Source organism: Somniosus microcephalus, unplaced genomic scaffold, assembly GCF_052327205.1.
Source record: "Somniosus microcephalus isolate GS21.2 unplaced genomic scaffold, FLI_Smic_1.0 unresolved_chr7, whole genome shotgun sequence".
Taxonomy (NCBI): Eukaryota; Metazoa; Chordata; class Chondrichthyes; order Squaliformes; family Somniosidae; genus Somniosus; species Somniosus microcephalus.
The window spans coordinates 28616960-28639965 of NW_028225185.1; the positions used below are offsets into that span (position 1 = coordinate 28616960).

General features: G+C 53.4%; 1 protein-coding gene across 1 annotated transcript in view; it reads right to left on the minus strand.

Moving 5' to 3' along the window:
• Positions 1 to 23006, minus strand: part of huwe1 (HECT, UBA and WWE domain containing E3 ubiquitin protein ligase 1) — a 286926-nt gene that overhangs the window by 153500 nt on the left and 110420 nt on the right. Inside the window, 4 exon segments of the mRNA XM_085978299.1 lie at positions 7955 to 8175; positions 8885 to 8976; positions 11967 to 12144; positions 17709 to 17815. Of these exon segments, the coding sequence (XP_085834425.1) occupies positions 7955 to 8175; positions 8885 to 8976; positions 11967 to 12144; positions 17709 to 17815 (598 nt within the window).

The window sequence follows — 23006 nt, forward strand, 5'->3', positions numbered from 1 at the left end:
TTAAAGCTACCGGCGACCTTCAGGTAATGCGACCGATCCTTGCAAGGACAGTGCTCAAAAAAAGCACTGAACACACCTTCAACTCCACTGCTAGGTTTAGCTGCATGCATCTTCCCCTCGTGCGGCGACTCCTCAGTGGGGTCGACCACAATGGCACAACCTTGGCCTTCCAGCTTCCACGATATAACCCTGCGGTAGCATGCGGAACATGAGTCAAGAGGCATGCTTGATTTCAGGTTTTAGAGAGAGAGAGGCTGCTAAAGGCACGGCGCTGGAGGTTTACACTGGGACTTTGAGTGCGATTGGCAAGTTGGCTGACAGTCCTGGAGGAGGGGGGGGGGGTGCAGGTAAAATAGGCCCAAGCTAGAGGAAGAGGATGTGGACAGACACAACTAAAGCCACTTCAAAGCTCATACAGCAAATTACTCTGACTGGCAAAGACTGCTGTGCACGTTAGCTAGTCATTTATCTCGCCAAGTAGGCCAATAATCTTGCTGGTGCCATTAATTGAGGGAGACTCCCTCCAACCCCCACTATCCACCACCCCCCCTCCCCAAACCCTTCTTCCAATTAGTGCCATGACATCTTAAACGTGTAAAGGTGCCCCAAATTAATGTCCTACCCAAAGCAGAGCAACTCTGACAAGAGCTCTTTCATTATTGAACGGCCGCCTTTCTCAGGCCCAGTTTTACCGTGCGGTAGAATTTCCTGACCCTGATCAGCACAGCAACAGGTTGTTCAGCGCCATGCCGGCCCTTTGTGCTCCACTCGAGCCTCCTCCAGTCTTCCCTCATCTAACTATCAGCATATCCTTCGATTCCTTTCTCCCTCGTCTGTTAATCTAGATTCCCCTTAAAGGCATCTCCGCTATTCGCCTCAACCACTCCCGGTGGTAGCGAGTTGCACATTCTCACCACTCTCTGGGGAAAGAGGTTTCCCCTGAATTCCCATTCGAATGAAACCACACAAAAGGCTAAATTAGAACTCCTGGTTTGGGCAGATGATAGGATGTGTTGTTACAAAATTTTTATAAGAAGCAAACATTGATGATTGTTTCAGTGTCTCTGTAATTGGCAAAAGAACCAGAGGTGACCAGCCCTGGGAGTGTTTGATGGGGACCGTGTAGAGGGAGCTTTACTCTGTATCTAACCCGTGCTGTACCTGCCCTGGGAGTGTTTGATGGGGACAGTGGAGAGGGAGCTTTACTCTGTATCTAACCCGTGCTGTACCTGCCCTGGGAGTGTTTGATGGGACAGTGTAGAGGGAGCTTTACTCTGTATCTAACCCATGCTGTACCTGCCCTGGGAGTGTTTGATGGGGACAGTGTAGAGGGAGCTTTACTCTGTATCTAACCCGTGCTGTACCTGGCCTGGGAGTGTTTGATGGGGACAGTGTAGAGGGAGCTTTACTCTGTATCTAACCCGTGCTGTACCTGCCCTGGGAGTGTTTGATGGGACAGTGTAGAGGGAGCTTTACTCTGTATCTAACCCGTGCTGTACCTGCCCTGGGAGTGTTTGATGGGACAGTGTAGAGGGAGCTTTACTCTGTATCTAACCCGTGCTGTACCTGCCCTGGGAGTGTTTGATGGGACAGTGTAGAGGGAGCTTTACTCTGTATCTAACCCATGCTGTACCTGCCCTGGGAGTGTTTGATGGGGACAGTGTAGAGGGAGCTTTACTCTGTATCTAACCCGTGCTGTACCTGGCCTGGGAGTGTTTGATGGGGACAGTGTAGAGGGAGCTTTACTCTGTATCTAACCCGTGCTGTACCTGCCCTGGGAGTGTTTGATGGGACAGTGTAGAGGGAGCTTTACTCTGTATCTAACCCGTGCTGTACCTGCCCTGGGAGTGTTTGATGGGACAGTGTAGAGGGAGCTTTACTCTGTATCTAACCCGTGCTGTACCTGCCCTGGGAGTGTTTGATGGGACAGTTTAGAGGGAGCTTTACTCTGTTTCTAACCCGTGCTGTACCTGCCCTGGGAGTGTTTGACGGGACAGTGTGGAGGGAGCTTTACTCTGTATCTAACCCGTGCTGTACCTGCCCTGGGAGTGTTTGATGGGACAGTGTAGAGGGAGCTTTACTCTGTATCTAACCCGTGCTGTACCTGCCCTGGGAGTGTTTGATGGGGACAGTGTAGGGGGAGCTTTACTCTGTATCTAACCCGTGCTGTACCTGCCCTGGGAGTGTTTGATGGGACAGTGTAGAGGGAGCTTTACTCTGTATCTAACCCGTGCTGTACCTGTCCTGGGAGTGTTTGATGGGACAGTGTAGAGGGAGCTTTACTCTGTATCTAACCCCGTGTTGCACCTGCCCTGGGAGTGTTTGATGGGGACAGTGCAGGGGGAGCTTTACTCTGTATCTAACCCCGTGCTGTACCTGCCCTGGGAGTGTTTGATGGGACAGTGTAGAGGGAGCTTTACTCTGTATCTAACCCATGCTGTACCTGCCCTGGGAGTGTTTGATGGGACAGTGTAGAGGGAGCTTTACTCTGTATCTAACCCGTGCTGTACCTGCCCTGGGAGTGTTTGATGGGGACAGTGTAGAGGGAGCTTTACTCTGTATCTAACCCGTGCTGTACCTGCCCTGGGAGTGTTTGATGGGGACTGTGTAGAGGGAGCTTTACTCTGTATCTAACCCGTGCTGTACCTGCCCTGGGAGTGTTTGATGGGGACAGTGTAGAGGGAGCATTACTCTGTATCTAACCCCGTGCTGTACCTGCCCTGGGAGTGTTTGATGGGGACAGTGTAGAGGGAGCTTTACTCTGTATCTAACCCGTGCTGCACCTGCCCTGGGAGTGTTTGATGGGTCAGTGTAGAGGGAGCTTTACTCTGTATCTAACCCGCACTGCACCTGCCCTAGGAGTGTTTGATGGGACAGTGTAGATGGAGCTTTACTCTGTATCTAACCCGTGCTGTACCTGCCCTGGGAGTGTTTGATGGGACAGTGTAGAGGGAGCTTTACTCTGTATCTAACCCCGTGCTGTACCTGCCCTGGGAGTGTTTGATGGGACAGTGTAGAGGGAGCTTTACTCTGTATCTAACCCCGTGCTGTACCTGCCCTGGGAGTGTTTGATGGGACAGTGTAGAGGGAGCTTTACTCTGTATCTAACCCCGTGCTGTACCTGCCCTGGGAGTGTTTGATGGGACAGTGTAGAGGGAGCTTTACTCTGTATCTAACCCCGTGCTGTACCTGCCCTGGGAGTGTTTGATGGGACAGTGTAGAGGGAGCTTTACTCTGTATCTAACCCCGTGCTGTACCTGCCCTGGGAGTGTTTGATGGGACAGTGTAGAGGGAGCTTTACTCTGTATCTAACCCCGTGCTGTACCTGCCCTGGGAGTGTTTGATGGGGACAGTGTAGAGGGAGCTTCACTCTGTATCTAACCCGTGCTGTACCTGCCCTGGGAGTGTTTGATGGGACAGTGCAGAGGGAGCTTTACTCTGTATCTAACCCGTGCTGTACCTGCCCTGGGGGTGTTTGATGGGGACAGTGTAGAGGGAGCTTTACTCTGTATCGAACCCGTGCTGTTCCTGCCCTGGGAGTGTTTGATGGGACAGTGTAGAGGGAGCTTTACTCTGCATCTAACCTGTGCTGTACCTGCCCTGGGAGTGTTTGATGGGACAGTGTAGAGGGAGCTTTACTCTGTATCTAACCCGTGCTGTACCTGCCCTGGGAGTGTTTGATTGGAAGAGTGTAGAGGGAGCTTTACTCTGTATCGAACCCGTGCTGTACCTGCCCTGGGAGTGTTTGATGGGACAGTGTAGAGGGAGCTTTACTCTGTATCTACCCCGTGCTGTACCTGCCCTGGGAGTGTTTGATGGGGACAGTGTAGAGGGAGCTTTACTCTGTATCTACCCCGTGCTGTACCTGCCCTGGGAGTGTTTGATGGGGACAGTGTAGCGGGAGCTTTACTCTGTATCTAACCCGTGCTGTACCTGCCCTGGGAGTGTTTGATGGGACAGTGTAGAGGGAGCTTTACTCTGTATCTAACCCCGTGCTGTACCTGCCCTGGGAGTGTTTGATGGGGACAGTGTAGAGGGAGCTTTACTCTGTATCTAACCCCGTGCTGTACCTGCCCTGGGAGTGTTTGATGGGGACAGTGTAGAGGGAGCTTTACTCTGTATCTAACCCCGTGCTGTACCTGCCCTGGGAGTGTTTGATGGGAACAGTGTAGAGGGAGCTTTACTCTGTATCTAACCCGTGCTGTACCTGCCCTGGGAGTGTTTGATGGGAACAGTGTAGAGGGAGCTTTACTCTGTATCTAACCCGTGCTGTACCTGCCCTGGGAGTGTTTGATGGGAACAGTGTAGAGGGAGCTTTACTCTGTATCTAACCCGTGCTGTACCTGCCCTGGGAGTGTTTGATGGGGACAGTGTAGAGGGAGCTTTACTCTGTATCTAACCCGTGCTGTACCTGCCCTGGGAGTGTTTGATGGGGACAGTGTAGAGGGAGCTTTACTCTGTATCTAACCCCATGCTGTACCTGCCCTGGGAGTGTTTGATGGGACAGTATAGAGGGAGCTTTACTCTGTATCTAACCCCATGCTGTACCTGCCCTGGGAGTGTTTGATGGGGACAGTGTAGAGGGAGCTTTACTCTGTATCTAACCCCGTGCTGTACCTGCCCTGGGAGTGTTTGATGGGGACAGTGTAGAGGGAGCTTTACTCTGTATCTAACCCCATGCTGTACCTGCCCTGGGAGTGTTTGATGGGACAGTATAGAGGGAGCTTTACTCTGTATCTAACCCCATGCTGTACCTGCCCTGGGAGTGTTTGATGGGACAGTGTAGAGGGAGCTTTACTCTGTATCTAACCCCGTGCTGTACCTGCCCTGGGAGTGTTTGATGGGGACAGTGTAGAGGGAGGACAGGGTGCCGGAAATGGAATGTATCCTTTCCCAGCACTAACACCCGTCACTCAGATGAACACGTTATAAAGATTGTGTCAGCAGAATCTTTAATTTCCTTACGCCTGTGCCAGCTCTCAGAGAGCTATCCACTTCGTCTCATCCTCCTGCCCTTTCAAATATTGATCCACGGCCCCTTTGGAGGTGTTCTCGATGCTGCACCCACTGCGGTTTCTGGTGGTGCATGCCATGTCCTAGCAGCACGCTGCGTGAAATCAGTTCGTCTAACCTCTCATTCTTCGAGTGGCCTTAAACTTATGCCCTCTCAAGTTATAGATTCACTGACCAGTGAGCGGAGAAAGGTTTCCGCAGCCCCACCCCAATTTGACTAGATCAAAGCCTCTCAAATCTTGCACACCGCCAACGCCACTTGACCATCTGTGTTCCCCTCGGTGTTCCAATAAGTCAGCAGCCTCGGTGTCCAGCCGCGTTCTGCCTCCCCGCCAAATAGCGCACTTTTTAGGCAAAACAGCCCCGTCTGTTTCATCAACTCGCACTCCTCCGATTCCAGCAACACGGCCAGGGATGAATATTTTCCTCCTTTGTATCCTTCACTGTGCTGAAAGCGAGATTCATCGCAGTCTCCCCTACTCCTGACTCGTCCAGTCCCAGTGCCTGCACACTCTGGAGCCCCTCCCCTCCTGCGATCGACAGGTTCTGGAACCCTTGCTCGGGGCCACCTTTCCCACCTTGGTACCACATTCCAGTGGGCCTTGACCTGGGCTTTCAATGAAAAAACACCAACTTGCAACCATTGGTCAACCGGTCAATGCTGTCCGGGTATCGAATAAAATCTCAGAAATTTACAGCACAAAAGGAGGCCATTGGGTGAAGAAAGTTCTCCTCAACTCCCCTCTAATCCTTCTCCCAATGACTTTAAATCTCTGCCCTCCTGGTTACTGACCTCGCTGCTCAGGGAAATAGGTCCTTCCTATCCACTCTATCCAGGGCCCCCTCATCATTTTATCCACCTCGATTAAATCTCCCCTCAGCCTCCTCTGTTCCAGAGAAAACAAACCCAGCCTCTCCGATCTTTCCTCATCGCTAAAATTCCCCAGTCCCGGCAACATCCTCGTAAATCTCCTCTGTACCCTCTCTAGTGCGATCACATCCTTCCTGTAATGTGGTGACCAGAACTGCACGCAGTGCTCTGGCTGTGGCCCAACTCGTGTTTTATACAGTTCAAGCATAACCTCCCTGCTCTTATACTCAATGCCTCATCTAATAAAAGGAAAGTATCCCATACGCCTTCTTAACCACCTTTTCTACCTGTCCTGCTACCTTCAGGGATCTTTGGACACGCACTCCAAGGGCCCTCTGCTCCTGTACACTTTGCAGTATCGTACCATTTATTGTGTATTCCCATGCCTTGTTAGGTCACTGTATGACTATGGTATCAGTCACTGTACAACCACCTAAAGGTATCCCAGTACACCACTGTACAACCACCTAAAGGTATCCCAGTCCATCACTGTACGACCACCCCAAGGTATCCCAGTACAGGTCACTGTACGACCACCCCAAGGTATCCCAGTACAGGTCACTGTACGACCACCCCAAGGTATCCCAGTACAGGTCACTGTACGACCACCCCAAGGAATCCCAGTACAGGTCACGGTACGACCACCCCAAGGTATCCCAGTACAGGTCACTGTACGACCACCCCAAGGTATCCCAGTACAGGTCACTGTACGACCACCCCAAGGTATCCCAGTACAGGTCACTGTACGACCACCCCAAGGTAGCCCAGTCCAGGTCACTGTACGACCACCCCAAGGTATCCCAGTACAGGTCACTGTACGACCACCCCAAGGTATCCCAGTACAGGTCACTGTACGACCACCCCAAGGTATCCCAGTACAGGTCACTGTACGACCACCCCAAGGTATCCCAGTACATCACTGTACGACCACCCCAAGGTATCCCAATACAGGTCACTGTACGACCACCCCAAGGTATCCCAGTCCAGGTCACTGTACGACCACCCCAAGGTATCCCAGTACATCACTGTACGACCACCCCAAGGTATCCCAATACAGGTCACTGTACGACCACCCCAAGGTAGCCCAGTACAGGTCACTGTACGACCACCCCAAGGTATCCCAGTACAGGTCACTGTACGACCACCCCAAGGTATCCCAGTACAGGTCACTGTACGACCACCCCAAGGAGTCCCAGTACAGGTCACTGTACGACCACCCCAAGGTAGCCCAGTACAGGTCACTGTACGACCACCCCAAGGTATCCCAGTACAGGTCACTGTACGACCACCCCAAGGTATCCCAGTACAGATCACTGTACGACCACCCCCAGGTATCCCAGTACAGGTCACTGTACGACCACCCCCAGGTATCCCAGTACAGATCACTGTACGACCACCCCAAGGTAGCCCAGTACAGGTCACTGTACGACCACCCCCAGGTATCCCAGTACAGGTCACTGTACGACCACCCCAAGGTAGCCCAGTACAGGTCACCGCACGACCACCCCAAGGTATCCCAGTACAGGTCACTGTACGACCACCCCAAGGTAGCCCAGTCCAGGTCACTGTACGACCACCCCAAGGTATCCCAGTACAGGTCACTGTACGACCACCCCAAGGTATCCCAGTACAATCACTGTACGACCACCCCAAGGTATCCCAGTACAGGTCACTGTACGACCACCCCCAGGTATCCCAGTACAGGTCACTGTACGACCACCCCAAGGTAGCCCAGTACAGGTCACCGCACGACCACCCCAAGGTATCCCAGTACAGGTCACTGTACGACCACCCCAAGGTATCCCAGTACAGGTCACTGTACGACCACCCCCAGGTATCCCAGTACAGGTCACTGTACGACCACCCCAAGGTATCCCAGTACAGGTCACTGTACGACCACCCCCAGGTATCCCAGTACAGGTCACTGTACGACCACCCCAAGGTATCCCAGTACAGATCACTGTACGACCACCCCAAGGTATCCCAGTACAGGTCACTGTACGACCACCCCAAGGTATCCCAGTACAGATCACCGCACGACCACCCCAAGGTATCCCAGTAATGACTCACTGCTGGTTGGGTTCGGGGTCACTCTGTTGAGCAGCCAAGCTGCTGCTGAAGCTCTGCATGGCCTGAACTTCCTCCTCCTCTTCGTCCTCACTGGACGCCTCCTCGGCAGCGTGATTGGAGCGGGGCGGTGGGGCGCTCGCAGTCCCGTCCGCTTTCTGGATAGAGGGCTTCTGACAAATGTACTTCGGGTCTCTTCCCAGGTTACAGATTTCTTCAAGCAACTGAAGAGCAGAGCGAGTCGTTTCAGGTTCAACGTTTTCTCGCGCCAGTCGCACACCCACCCGAGTGCCCTTACCCGTTAGCCTACCAGGAGGGACAAATCACACCCAGGCCAGATCCCGTCAGACACCCACATACATGCACTTTGCAGCAAAGCGGTAGGAGTGGTGGCACTGGCTAGCAGTCAGTAGAGGGCGTGTTACCGGACGAGCCACCCTGAAGATCCAGAGATTGAAAGTTCAAATCCCACCCATGGCAGTGAGAGAACTTCAATTCAGTTTTTCCCCCTTTAAATAAAGGCGAAAATAAGTCGGCGTGAAGCGGTCGGATTGCCGTACCAACCCAACTGGCTCACTGACGTCCCTGTGGGGGAGGAAACCTGCCGTCCTTAACCCGGTCTGACCCACACGTGACTCCAGTCCCACACCAACGTGATCGACTCTTAGCTGCCCTCCGAAGTGGCCTAGCCAGTCCTGTCAAAGCAGAAGGCAGCCCACTACCACCTTCTGGGGGCAACTAGGGATGGGCGATAAATGCCGGCCTTGCCAGCGACGGCCACACCTAGATAATGGATAATTAAAACGAGAGCGATAGATAGAACCCCCAGCTTCTTTTACCCTTGGAGCCTGGATTTCAATTACAGTACCCCCACCATTCCCCTGGCTCTCAGCATCGATTCCCATACTTGGATTATAGGGAACAGACTCGCACCTTTATGATTGCCGTGGTGGCGTCGGTCTTCAGAGTTGGTTGGTGTCTCATGAGTTCGTCGACGGCACTGCCAAGATTGGATGCCGTGTCACCTGTACAGACAGTTTCAACAGACAATCATTTGCTAAAGAAAGTCATTGACGATTCAAACACCTGAACAAGTTTGCTATTCATGCTTCACGGTATTGGTCCTTCTATCATCGACCTGATCTGTGCAGAGGTAGGAACAGGAGGAGGCCGTTCAGCCCCTTGAGCCTGTTACATTAGGAACAGGAGGAGGCTGTTCAGCCTCCTCGAGCCTGTTACATTAGGAACAGGAGGAGGCTGTTCAGCCCCTCGAGCCTGTTACATTAGGAACAGGAGGAGGCTGTTCAGCCCCTCGAGCCTGTTACATTAGGAACAGGAGGAGGCCGTTCAGCTCCCTCGAGCCTGTTACATTAGGAACAGGAGGAGGCTGTTCAGCCCCTCGAGCCTGTTACATTAGGAACAGGAGGAGGCCGTTCAGCTCCCTCGAGCCTGTTACATTAGGAACAGGAGGAGGCTGTTCAGCCCCTCGAGCCTGTTCCATTAGGAACAGGAGGAGGCCGTTCAGCCCCTCGAGCCTGTTACATTAGGAACAGGAGGAGGCTGTTCAGCCCCTCGAGCCTGTTCCATTAGGAACAGGAGGAGGCCGTTCAGCCCCTCGAGCCTGTTACATTAGGAACAGGAGGAGGCTGTTCAGCCCCTCGAGCCTGTTACATTAGGAACAGGAGGAGGCCATTCAGCCCCTCGAGCCTGTTACACAGGAACAGGAGGAGGCCCATTCAGCCCCTCGAGCCTGTTACACAGGAACAGGAGGAGGCCGTTCAGCCCCTCGAGCCTGTTACATTAGGAACAGGAGGAGGCCATTCAGCCCCCTCAAGCCTGTTACATTAGGAACAGGAGGAGGCCGTTCAGCCCCCTCGAGCCTGTTACATTAGGAACAAGAGGAGGCCGTTCAGCCCCCTCGAGCCTGTTACATTAGGAACAGGAGGAGGCCGTTCAGCCCCCTCGAGCCTGTTACATTAGGAACAGGAGGAGACCATTCAGCCCCTCGAGCCTGTTACATTAGGAACAGGAGGAGGCCGTTCAGCCCCTCAAGCCTGTTACATTAGGAACAGGAGGAGGCCGTTCAGCCCCCTCGAGCCTGTTCCGCCATTCAATGAGATCATGGCTGATCTGCGACCTAACTCCATCTACCCACCTTTGCCCCGTATCCCTCAATAACTTTCCTAAACAGAAAGCTATCAATCTCCGATTTAAAATTAACAATTGATCCAGCATGTTTGTGGAAGAGAGTTCCAAACTTCTACCACCCTTTGTGTGTCGAAGTGTTTCCTAATTTCACTCCGGAAAGGTCTGGCTCTAATTTTTAAACGATGCCCCCTAGTCCTAGAATCCCCAACCAACAGAAATAGTTTCTCTCTCTCTACCCTATCAGTAGGAGTGGGCCTTTGGCGTAGCGGTAGCATCCCCGCCGCTGGGCCAGAAGGCGTAGGGTTTCGAACCCCGCTCCAGACAGTCCCGGCAAGTGGAGTCGGAGCTCCGGCTCTAAATTCTGGGTTGACATCCAGCGGGATACTTGCGTCCATGGGTGTGGGTGGCCCCCCACCTCGTATGGGTTGTGGGAGCCCGTAAAACCCTCCCGCCATAGGACTAACCACTCTAATGGCTGGTACGAAGATGGTTATGGTCACGGAAGGAGCGTTAATCGCAGCCAGAAATCCTTCCACCACTTCATACAGTTCCCCAAAGGGAACAGTGTGAAGACACGTACGACGACGACCCTATCAGTTCTTAATATCTTGACAACTTTGATCGAATCATCCCTTAACCGTCTAAATTCCAGGAAATACAACCCGAGGTTTGTGTAAAAGCCCCCACCACCTTGCCCCAATCGTGCCGGGCGCTGGTCAGCTGTTTCTCAATGGAGTGAGGCAGGGGGAAAAAAAAAAATCAAGAGTGAGAGTCACCTGCGAGCGGCAGTGGTACAGAGGGTCTGTCAGCCAAGGTGCGGCATGGCGAGGTGTGGGCCAACAACCCAAACTGCACCGCGGCTTCCCGACTGCAGTCCCGCTGGCACGGAGAAGCAGCGAGCGGGAGGACAGTCGAGGCCCCACTCCCGGCGGCTGCTGTGCGGGTCGGCCACTCTGTGGCTGGCGCTTGGCTAAGGAGAACCAAGTTTTGGGGGGGGGGGGGGGGGGGGGGGGGGGGGTGGGCACAGCAGGAAACACCAAGGGAGGTTGGGTGCGGGAAAACAGGAGAAAAAAACCCCAAAAAAATCAACCGGTTTTTGTTTAAAGAAAGGAGGAACCGAGTGGCTCTTTCATATTTCAGAACCTTCCTTTCAACTCTCGAGCCCAGGTGAAGGCCCCCTTCTCTCTCAAGTTTAGTCAGTCTTGCGGGTCATTTATACAACAATGAGGACAGCCCCAGATTTTCCACAGCAGCGACGACGCCTTTGATGCCTCCTCCCCAGCCTGTGCGAGAGCTTGCGCGGTCCGTGCTGCACATATAGGACGGGCCTGCCAACAAATGTACCGCTGGCATCAGAGGACCCCTCGCCCCCCTCCCCGCACCCAAACACCGGGAACGGTCTGCAGCCAGGAACTTGGCGGCAATCGCGGCTTTTGAAGCGGGTGCCTTCGCTCCGGTTGCCCCGACATCTGCCCGCAACGTAAGCAGGATAAAAATCAGAGTTCCAGCAGCGTTAGCGTGCTCCCACGCCTCAGCGCAGGGGTGCCCAAGCTGGGTAAGAGTGCCCGGGGGAGCCTCACAGCCCTGGCATAAAGTTTGAAATCAATGTTTCCACTAATTTACACCCCTCTCAAGCTGCTGGTACCAACGGCTCGTGATGGTCCGATTCAGGATTCACCCGCCAGTGAGGTAACAGGGCCTCAGGCCTTTGCAATACCTGCTGACTCAAAACAAGAGTACAAATCGGACTGCATTGCCCAGGCTTTGCCGGCTGAACATGGGCCACAAGCTGCAGCCTGGACCTTTCCCCACGCACACAGATTCCCTCGGAACATTTTCAAACACTGGAAGCGGGGCGAAAGCTGACCTAAGGGGTCCGAACTGCGACGCCTCCTCATCGCTGGCAGGTAATCGGGAGACAGCAGCACCTTGAAGAGTCGCTCAAAGGGCTGGCACTGCACAAAGGACTGCAGCCCGCGGGCATTCAGGCACAGCGCGCTGAAAACGTTCGGCAAGGAACCCAGAACTTCACGGGTCGCAGGTACCTGATAAAGGAAGCAGAAGGTTGGAAACCGAGGTGAAAAGGGGTCGTGTTGTGTGCAGAATCATAGAATGGTTACAGCACGGAAGGAGGCCATTCGACCCGTCGAGCCCGTGCCGGCTCTCTGCAAGAGCACTTCAGCTAGTCCCACTCCCCTGCCCTTCCCCCCGTAGCCCTGCGAATTTCTTCCCCTCAGTTACTTATCCAACTCCTTTTTGAAAGCCACGATTGAGTCTGCCTCCACCACCCTCGCAGGCAGTGCATTCCAGATCCTAACCACTCGCTGCGTAAAACAGTCTTTCCTCATGTCGCCTTTGGTTCTTCTGCCAATCACCTTAAATCTGTGTCCTCTGGCTCTCGACCCTTCCGCCAATGGGACCAGTTTCTCTCTAAGTACTCTGTCTAGACCCCTAATGGTTTTGAACACCTCTATTAAATCTCCCCTTAACCTTCTCTGCTCCAAGGAGAACCCCAGCTTCTCCAGTCTCTCCACGTCACTGAAGTCCCTCAACCCTGGGACCATTCTCGTAAATCTTTTCTGCACCCTCTCCAAGGCCTTGACATCCTTCCTGAAGTGTCAGCAGACAGATATCTTAAGCGTCCCGGCAGAAATTTAACACCGAATTCTTGCAAGTCAGAATGATTACAGTTCGGGAGCCTGGCAAGGCAGCGGCGGTTCAGCAACTGCTGTGGCACCGGGAAAGGGAAGGAGAGCGCCACTCGGCACTGCCTCACCGGCCCCGCCAACAGGTGGCCGGCGGCCCTGCAGCCGCTCGCCGGGTGAACCGGCAAGCGTGCAGCACAGAGTGCAACCGCGGCCCGAACCGAGCGGGTCGTGAAGCCGAGAATTTGGCAAGTCGTAGGAATTCAGTACGGGGGGGGGGGGGGGGTGCTTCGTTTCACCTTTAACACTTGTGCTGCTTTGTACAAGCTTAAGGGAGTATTTAAAATTTGTCTGTTTTTACACGCCAACAACTTACACCAATAAACCACGCACAGATTCGGTTCAGAATTTTACTCCTCCCCCAAAACAACAATCTATTCTTCCCTCCACTGAGCTTTTCCCAGCTACCACGGGGCGTGGTGTGACCCTCCCCCCACACGAAACTTTAAAACAGACTATAGGTAATCAGCTAATTAATGTTTCCTCTAATTTTTGGGGGGGTCGCGTGGCCCCTTTAACAGGCTGGGCGGCCCATTCAAAATTCCGCGCACCCATTTAAAAGCCGGTGAGCCGGCTGCGCGGGAGTTCCAGGGCGCTGTGCGGCCCCCGCAGCTCAGAGAGAACATTGCTATCAATAAACATAGACTGAGGTAAGGCGAGGACCAAAGATAATAAGAACCTAAGACGTACGAGCAGGAGTCGGCCATTCGGCCCCTCGAGCCGGCTCCGCCATTCAATAAGATCGTGGCTGATCTGACCTTGGCCTCAACCCCACTTCGCCGCCCGCTCCCCATAACCCTCGACACCCTTATCGTTCAAAAATCTGTCTATCTCCACCTTAAATATATTCAATGACCCAGCCTCCACAGCTCTCTGGGGCAGAGAATTCCAGAGATTCACCACCCTCAGCAGAAATTCCTCCTCATTTCCGATCTAAAAGGGCGACCCTTTATTCTGAAATTATGCCCCCTAGTTCTAGATACCCCCATGAGGGGAAACATCCTCTCTGCATCTACCCTGTCAAGCCCCTTCAGAATCTTGTATGTTACAATAAGATCCCCTCTCATTCTTCTAAACTCCAATGAGTATAGGCCCAACCTTTCTTCACAAGACAACCCCTTCATCTCAGGAATCAACCTCGTGAACCTTCTCTGAACTGCCTCCAATGCAAGTATATCCCTCCTTAAATAAGGAGACCAAAACTGTACGCAGTACTCCAGGTGTGGTCTCACCAATACCCTGTACAGTTGTAGCAGGACTTCCCGACTTTTATACTCCATTCCCTTTGCAATAAAGGCCAACACTTCATTTGCCTTCCTAATTACTTGCTGTACCTGCATAATGAGCGAAGATACCGAAACCGGGTTTCAAAAAGAGAGAGATTCTCCAGCAACATCCACTAGGCTGGAGTAAACAACTCGCGGGCCTGGCGACGTCCAAAGAGACACCAGGTGAAGTCACTACATTAAACTCTAATTCATTAAATGCATAAAACAGGGTTAGATAGAGATTGCAGTGCAGGAGGTGCGCCGTATCTGCAGAAATATGGGAGTCTGAGGGGAGCAGCGTGATCCCAGGCAACCACATCTGCAGTAAGTGTCTGCGCCTCAAGGCACTTCAGCTCAGAGTTGTCGAACTGGAGTCCGAGGTGCCGACATTGCGATGCAGCAGGGGAGGACGAGTGTTACCCGGGCATTTTGAACCAGGAGGCAGTCACGCCCCTTAGGTTAGGTAGTGGTACAGGTCTGGTTACTGGTCAGGGACATGAGGGCGTAACTGCAACTCAGGCAGGTAAGGGGATTCCCCAGGTGCAGCGGTGGGAGAGCCTCAGCCTTTGCCCTTGTCCAACAGGTACGAGGTACTGGTGTGGACGAGAACAAAGTCTGCAGGGTGGATGAGCAAACTGACCACAGCACTGTGGTACAGGTGGCCATTCAAGTGGGGAAAGTGAAAAGGAGTGGGGTAGTGGGAGGGGGGGATAGTGTAGTCTGGGGAATAGATACCGTTCTCTGCAGCCGTGACCGGGAGTTCCGAAGGCTGTTACCTGCCTGGTGCTAGGGTTAAGGATATCTCCTCGCGGCTAGAGAAGAACTTGGAGGAGGGGGGAGGGGGAGGATCCCATTGTTGTGGTCCGCGTAGGAACCAATGACATAGTTAGAACTAGGAATGAGGTTCTGCTGAGGGTGTCTGAGGAGCTAGGGTACAAATTAAAAAGCAGAACCGCGAAGGTAATAATCTCTGGATCACTACCTGAGCCACGTGCAACTTGGCAGAGGGACAGATAGAGCGTGGCTGAAAGATTGGTGTGGGAGGCCAGGGTTTCGATTCATGGGGCACTGGCACCAGTACTGGGGACAGAGGGAGCTGTTCCATGGGGACGGGCTCCACTTAAACCGGGCTGGGACCAGTGTCCTGCCGAATCGAATAACTAGGGCGGTAGACGGGGCTTTAAACTAATAAGGGGTGGGGGGGTTCAGATAAGGGCAAATTGATAAGCCTGAAAAGAAAAGTCAAGTCTGTAGAGCAGAGTAGCAAGTTGGGTAAAATCAAGCAGATTGTGTCAGGAAGGGACAGAGAGCTTAATAATGGTAATAGGGTGTTAGATAGTAAGGCCACATAGAAACATAGAAGATAGGAGCAGGAGTAGGCCATTCGGCCCCTCGAGCCTGCTCCACCATTCAATGAGATCATGGCTGATCATCCAAATTCAGTACCCGGTTCCTGCCTTCTCCCCATATCCCTTGATCCCTTTAGACTTAAATATATTCAAGAAGGAGTTGGATATATTTCTTAACGAATTGGCCTCTACTGCCTTGTGTGGTAGAGAATTCCACAGGTTCACCACTCTCTGGGTGAAGAAATTCCCCCTCATCTCTGTCCTAAATGGCTTACCCCTTATCCTTAGACTGTGACCCCTGGTTCTGGACTCCCCCGCCATCGGGAACATCCTTCCTGCATCTAGTCCGTCTAGTCCTGTTAGAATTTTATAAGTTTCAATGAGGTCCCCTCATTCTTCTAAACTCCAGTGGGTATAAGCCCAATCGACCCAATCTCTCCTCATACGTCATTCCTGCCATCCCAGGTATCAGTCTGGTGAATCTTCGCTGCACTCCCTCCATGGCAAGAACATCCTTCCTCAGATAAGGCGACCAAAACTGCACACAATACTCAAGGTGTGGTCTCACCAAGGCCCTGTACAACTGCAGCAAGACATCCTTGTTCCTGTACTCAAACCCTCTCGCTACGAAGGCCAACATACCATTTGCCTTCTTAACCGCCTGCTGCACCTGCATGCTTACCTTCAGCGACTGGTGCACAAGGACACCCAGGTATCGTTGCACTTCCCTTCTCCCAATCTATTGCCGTTCAGATAATAATCTGCCTTCCTGTTTTGGATACCAAAGTGGATAACCTCGCATTTATCCACGTTATATTGCATCTGCCCAATCACCCAACCTGTCCAAATCATATTGGAGTTTCTCGGCATCCTCCTCACAGCACACACGCCCACCCAGCTTTGTGTCGTCTGCAAACTTGGCGATATTACATCTAGTTCCCTTGTCTAGACCATTAATATATATTGTGAATAGCTGGGGTCCAAGGACCGGTCCCTGCGGTACCCCACTAGTCACTGCCTGCCACTCGGAAAAAGACCCGTTTATTCCAACTCTTTGCTTCCTGTCTGCCAACCAGTTCTCTATCCAAGTCAATACCTTGCCCCCCAATCCCATGTGCCTTAACTTTACACGCTAATCTCTTATGCGGGACATCAGGGGGGAAAAAAAAGTAAAAAAAGTTAAAATGAAAGGCGTTATAAGTGAATGCACAAAGCATTCGGAACAAGATAGATGAATCAATGGCTCAGAGATAAATGGGATTGATCTAGCAGCCATTACGGAGATGTGGCTGCAGGGTGACCAGGGGTTGGGACACAACGTGACGAGACATCTCTCAAAGCGGTTTATAAGGCAGGATAAATAGGTGGGCACAGAACAGAAGGGGGAGGGGTAAAAAGAGGGAGTGAGCAACTTTGGGGACGGCACACAGGAATGGTCGAACAGAAGAGTTTTGAAGTGGTGTTTTTTTTTTGAAGTGTTGTAATATAGCAACCAATTTGCGCACAGCAAGCTCCCACAAACCGCAATGAAATAATGACCAGATGATTTATTTTTTTCCAGTGACGTTGGTTCAGGGATAAATATTGGCCACAGGACACCGGGGAGAACCGCCCCCCCCCGCTCTTCTCCAAAATAATGGACCTGAGATCTTTCACGTCCACGAGAGGGCAGACGGTTTAACAGCTCACCCAAAAGACAGCACCTCCGACAGTGCAGCACACTCCTTGACATGAATCTGGTCATTGATGTGAAAATGGCTTATGTAATAATACTGGGCGGCCTGCTGGTGGCGCTGTCCAGGGAGAGTATAAATACTCGCGCACGGGCCCAGCTTGCTCAGGACATTCTTTTAACAGGAACTAGTGAAGGACACAACTAGACCTCCATGTTGTAAAACAGTTGATTAAAGCTTTGTTTAACGCTTAGGCCAAGTGCCTAGTAGTTTCCTTACGTCACCCCTCATCCCTGCAGTGCATCAGCCTGGATTATGGGGCTCGAACGCCACGGAGCCGAGAGTGTGACCCGCCGACGCCTGGAAGGGCTGGTAATGGTGGAAGAACGGCCAACGATGGAGCGGGAGTGTGTGCGCGCGCGTGGGAGAGATCGCAGGCAAGGGGAGGCCGTGGAGAGGACCGAGGCGGTGAAGTGAAGGGATGTGAATGTCAATGGGCTGGGGGCGCAGGGGACCCCAGTGGAGCCGGGAGAGGGGGGGGTGGTGACGGGAGTGCAGCCAATGGGAGTGCGGTACTTGGCGCAGCGTTCCCGAGAGCGCTAGCGAGAACTCACGTCTTTTATCAACAAAGCGTGAAGCATGACGTCCGTCAGGCCATTATCCTGGAGTGAGGACAGCAGCGATGGCTCTTGGAACACAAACACCGTCACCACCTCGGTAGCTGGAAAGAAAGAAAAAAAAAAACATAGAACCGTTAGTGTTGTAGCACACAAGGGCTGTGAACTGTGTGTGTCCCCGGCGCATTGTTCAACCCTCACCAGCACAGACTGGTTTCGACAGCTCTCAGATACCTTGAACAACCTTGGAAGGTAATTCACTTTCCGCTGTCTCTAGCCCATCATCGGAGTCCTTGATCAGACTGGGCTAACATAACTTGTATTTATATAGCACCTTTAACATAGTAAAACGTCCCAAGATGCTGCACAGGAGTATTAAAAGACAAAAAGTTTGACACCGAGCCGCACAAGGAGAAATTAGGGCAGGTGACCAAAAGCTTGGTCAAAGAGGTAGGTTTTAAGGAGCGTCTTAAAGGAGGAAAGAGAGGTCGCGAGGCGGAGAGGTTTAGGCAGGGAATTCCAGAGCTTAGGCCCAGGTAACAGAAGGCACGGCCACCAAAGGTTGAGCGATTATAATCAGGGATTCTCAAGAGGGCAGAATTAGAGGAGCGCAGATATCTCATAGAAACATAGAAGATAGGAGCGGGAGTAGGCCATTCGGCCCCTCGAGCCTGCTCCACCATTCAATGAGATCATGGCTGATCATCCAAATTCAGTACCCTGTCCCTGCCTTCTCCCCATATCCCTTGATCCCTTTAGCCTGAAGAAATATATCCAACTCCTTCTTGAATATATTTAATGAATTGGCCTCAACTGCCTTCTGTGGTAGAGAATTCCACAGGTTCACCACTCTCTGGGTGAAGAAATTCCTCCTCATCTCTGTCCTAAATGGCTTACCCCTTATCCTTAGACTGTGACCCCTGGTTCTGGACTCCCCCGCCATCGGGAACATCCTTCCTACATCTAGTCTGTCCAGACCTGACAGAATTTTATAGGTTTCGATGAGATCCCCTCTCAATCTTCTAAACTCCAGTGAGTATAAGCCCAATCGACCCAATCTCTCCTCATACGTCATTCCTGCCATCCCAGGTATCAGCCTGGTGAATCTTCGATGAACTCCTTCCATGGCAAGAACGTCCTTCCTCAGGTAAGGCGACCAAAACTGCACACAATACTCGAGGTGTGGTCTCACCAAGGCCCTGTACAGCTGTAGCAAGACATCCTTGTTCCTGTACTCGAATCCTCTCGCTACGAAGGCCAACATACCATTTGCCTTCTTAACCGCCTGCTGCACTTGCATGCTTACCTTCAGCAACTGGTGCACAAGAACACCCAGGTCTCTTTGCACTTCCCCTTCTCCCAATCTATTGCCATTCAAATAATAATCTGCCTTCCTGTTTTTGCCACCAAAGTGGAAAACCTCACATTTATCCACATTATAGCGCATTTGCCATGTTTCTGCCCAATCGCCCAACCTGTCCAAATCATACTGGAGTTTCTCGACATCCTCCTCACAGCTTACCCTCCCACCCAGCTCGGGGGGTTGTGGGGCTGGAGGAGATTACAGAGATAGGGAGGGGCGAGGAGGCCATGGAGGGGTTTGAAAACAAGATGAGAATTTTGAAATCGAGGCACTGCTTAACCGGGAGCCAGTGTAGGTCAGCGAGCACAGGGGGTGATGGGTGAACGGGACTGGGTGTGAGTTAGGACACGGGGCAGTGAGCACAGGGGGTGATGGGTGAACGGGACTGGGTGTGAGTTAGGACACGGGGCAGTGAGCACAGGGGGTGATGGGTGAACGGGACTGGGTGTGAGTTAGGACACGGGGCAGTGAGCACAGGGGGTGATGGGTGAACAGGACTGGGTGTGAGTTAGGACACGGGGCAGTGAGCACAGGGGGTGATGGGTGAACAGGACTGGGTGCGAGTTAGGACACGGGGCAGCGAGCACAGGGGGTGATGGGTGAACGGGACTGGGTGTGAGTTAGGACACGGGGCAGTGAGCACAGGGGGTGATGGGTGAACGGGACTGGGTGTGAGTTAGGACACGGGGCAGTGAGCACAGGGGGTGATGGGTGAACGGGACTGGGTGTGAGTTAGGACACGGGGCAGTGAGCACAGGGGGTGATGGGTGAACGGGACTGGGTGTGAGTTAGGACACGGGGCAGTGAGCACAGGGGGTGATGGGTGAACGGGACTGGGTGTGAGTTAGGACACGGGGCAGTGAGCACAGGGGGTGATGGGTGAACGGGACTGGGTGTGAGTTAGGACACGGGGCAGTGAGCACAGGGGGTGATGGGTGAACGGGACTGGGTGTGAGTTAGGACACGGGGCAGTGAGCACAGGGGGTGATGGGTGAACGGGACTGGGTGCGAGTTAGGACACGGGGCAGTGAGCACAGGGGGTGATGGGTGAATGGGACTGGGTGTGAGTTAGGACACGGGGCAGTGAGCACAGGGGGTGATGGGTGAACGGGACTGGGTGTGAGTTAGGACACGGGGCAGTGAGCACAGGGGGTGATGGGTGAACGGGACTGGGTGTGAGTTAGGACACGGGGCAGTGAGCACAGGGGGTGAGGGGTGAACAGGACTGGGTGTGAGTTAGGACACGGGGCAGTGAGCACAGGGGGTGATGGGTGAACGGGACTGGGTGTGAGTTAGGACACGGGGCAGTGAGCACAGAGGGTGATGGGTGAACGGGACTGGGTGTGAGTTAGGACACGGGGCAGTGAGCACAGGGGGTGATGGGTGAACGGGACTGGGTGTGAGTTAGGACACGGGGCAGTGAGCACAGGGGGTGAGGGGTGAACAGGACTGGGTGTGAGTTAGGACACGGGGCAGCCAAGTTTTGGATGAGCTCAAGTTTACGTAGGGTGGAATGTGGGAGGCCGGCCAGGAGTGCGTTGGAATAGTCAAGTCTGGAGGTAACAAAGGCATGGATGAGGGTTTCAGCAGCGGATGAGCTGAGGCAGGGGCGGAGACAGGCGATGTTACGGAGGTGGGAGTAGGCAGTCTGTGTTATGCTGCGGATGTGGTCGGAAGCTCATTTCAGGGTCAAATATGACACCAAGGTTGCGAACAGTGTGGTTCAGCCTCAGACAGATGTTAGGGAGAGGGATGGAGTCAGTGGCTCGGGAACCGAGTTTGTGGCGGGGACCGAAAACAATGGCTTCGGTCTTCCCAATATTTAATTGGAGAAAATTTCTGCTCACATCGGACAAGCAGTCAGATAATTTACAGACAGACAATAGGGACTGGATCAATAGACTGCATTAAGAGGCAGATACAAAACATCAATCAGATCAATACACAGCAAAAATATACAAATGTGGGACACAATATAGGGGCACTCAACCTGTTTCAGGACTCGGGTACGCCTCCTGTATTTGTTACCCCAAACCCACTCCGCCCTCCTGCTTAAATCAGGAAACAATCCCATTCTTTTAGATGCTACTGCACCTATTCCTCAAGTTAACGCGACTGAATTCAAACACAGACCACACAGAGAAAGGAGAGATTATAGATATTGAAAGATATACATGCATTTCACGACATCAGGAAAACGCTTTGAAATAGCGGCGAGAGATTCTTACGTCCACCCGAGAGGGTCTGCAAGATTAGCAAGTCTGTTGCCACATAAACCCCATTAAACACTATGGCCATAGGTGGGAGTGAGTGCACCGTTGATGTCTCCACAACGTGGCTGGGCCGTAGGTCAGTGGAATATCCCTGCTTACACTGCCCAGAATAGCACTGCGCCGAGCAGAGTAACGGCGCATTACCACCGACCTACAGCCGATCCGTGTGTGGATACGGCAACAGGGCCTCTGTTTAATGTCTCATCTAAAAGACGGCAGCTCAAAATCTAGGCTGACGCTCCGCGGTACCTGTACTGAGGGAGTGCTGCACTGTCTGAGGGGCAGTACTGAGGGAGTGCTGCACTGTCTGAGGGGCAGTACTGAGGGAGTGCTGCACTGTCTGAGGGGCAGTACTGAGGGAGTGCTGCACTGTCTGAGGGGCAGTACTGAGGGAGTGCTGCACTGTCTGAGGGGCAGTACTGAGGGAGCGCCGCACTGTCTGAGGGGCAGTACTGAGGGAGTGCCGCACTGTCTGAGGGGCAGTACTGAGGGAGTGCTGCACTGTCTGAGGGGCAGTACTGAGGGAGCGTCGCACTGTCTGAGGGGCGGTACTGAGGGAGTGCTGCACTGTCCTAGGGGCAGTACTGAGGGAGGGCCGCACTGTCTGAGGGGCAGTACTGAGGGAGTGCTGCACTGTCTGAGGGGCAGTACTGAGGGAGTGCTGCACTGTCTGAGGGGCAGTACTGAGGGAGTGCTGCACTGTCTGAGGGGCAGTACTGAGGGAGTGCTGCACTGTCTGAGGGGCAGTACTGAGGGAGTGCCGCACTGTCTGAGGGGCGGTACTGAGGGAGTGCCGCACTGTCTGAGGGGCAGTACTGAGGGAGTGCTGCACTGTCTGAGGGGCGGTACTGAGGGAGCGCCGCACTGTCTGAGGGGCAGTACTGAGGGAGTGCTGCACTGTCGGAGGGGCGGTACTGAGGGAGTGCTGCACTGTCTGAGGGACAGTACTGAGGGAGTGCCGCACTGTCTGAGGGACAGTACTGAGGGAGTGCCGCACTGTCGGAGGGGCGGTACTGAGGGAGTGCCGCACTGTCTGAGGGGCAGTACTGAGGGAGTGCTGCACTGTCTGAGGGGCAGTACTGAGGGAGTGCTGCATTGTCTGAGGGGCGGTACTGAGGGAGTGCTGCACTGTCTGAGGGGCAGTACTGAGGGAGTGCTGCACTGTCTGAGGGGCAGTACTGAGGGAGTGCTGCACTGTCTGAGGGGCAGTACTGAGGGAGTGCTGCACTGTCTGAGGGGCAGTACTGAGGGAGTGCTGCACTGTCTGAGGGGCGGTACTGAGGGAGTGCTGCACTGTCTGAGGGGCAGTACTGAGGGAGTGCTGCACTGTCGGAGGGGCAGTACTGAGGGAGCGCTGCACTGTCTGAGGGGCAGTACTGAGGGAGTGCTGCACTGTCTGAGGGGCAGTACTGAGGGAGTGCTGCACTGTCGGAGGGGCAGTACTGAGGGAGCGCCGCACTGTCGGAGGGGCAGTACTGAGGGAGCGCTGCACTGTCTGAGGGGCAGTACTGAGGGAGTGCCGCACTGTCGGAGGGGCAGTACTGAGGGAGCGCCGCACTGTCGGAGGGGCAGTACTGAGGGAGCGCCGCACTGTCGGAGGGGCAGTACTGAGGGAGTGCTGCACTGTCTGAGGGGCAGTACTGAGGGAGTGCTGCACTG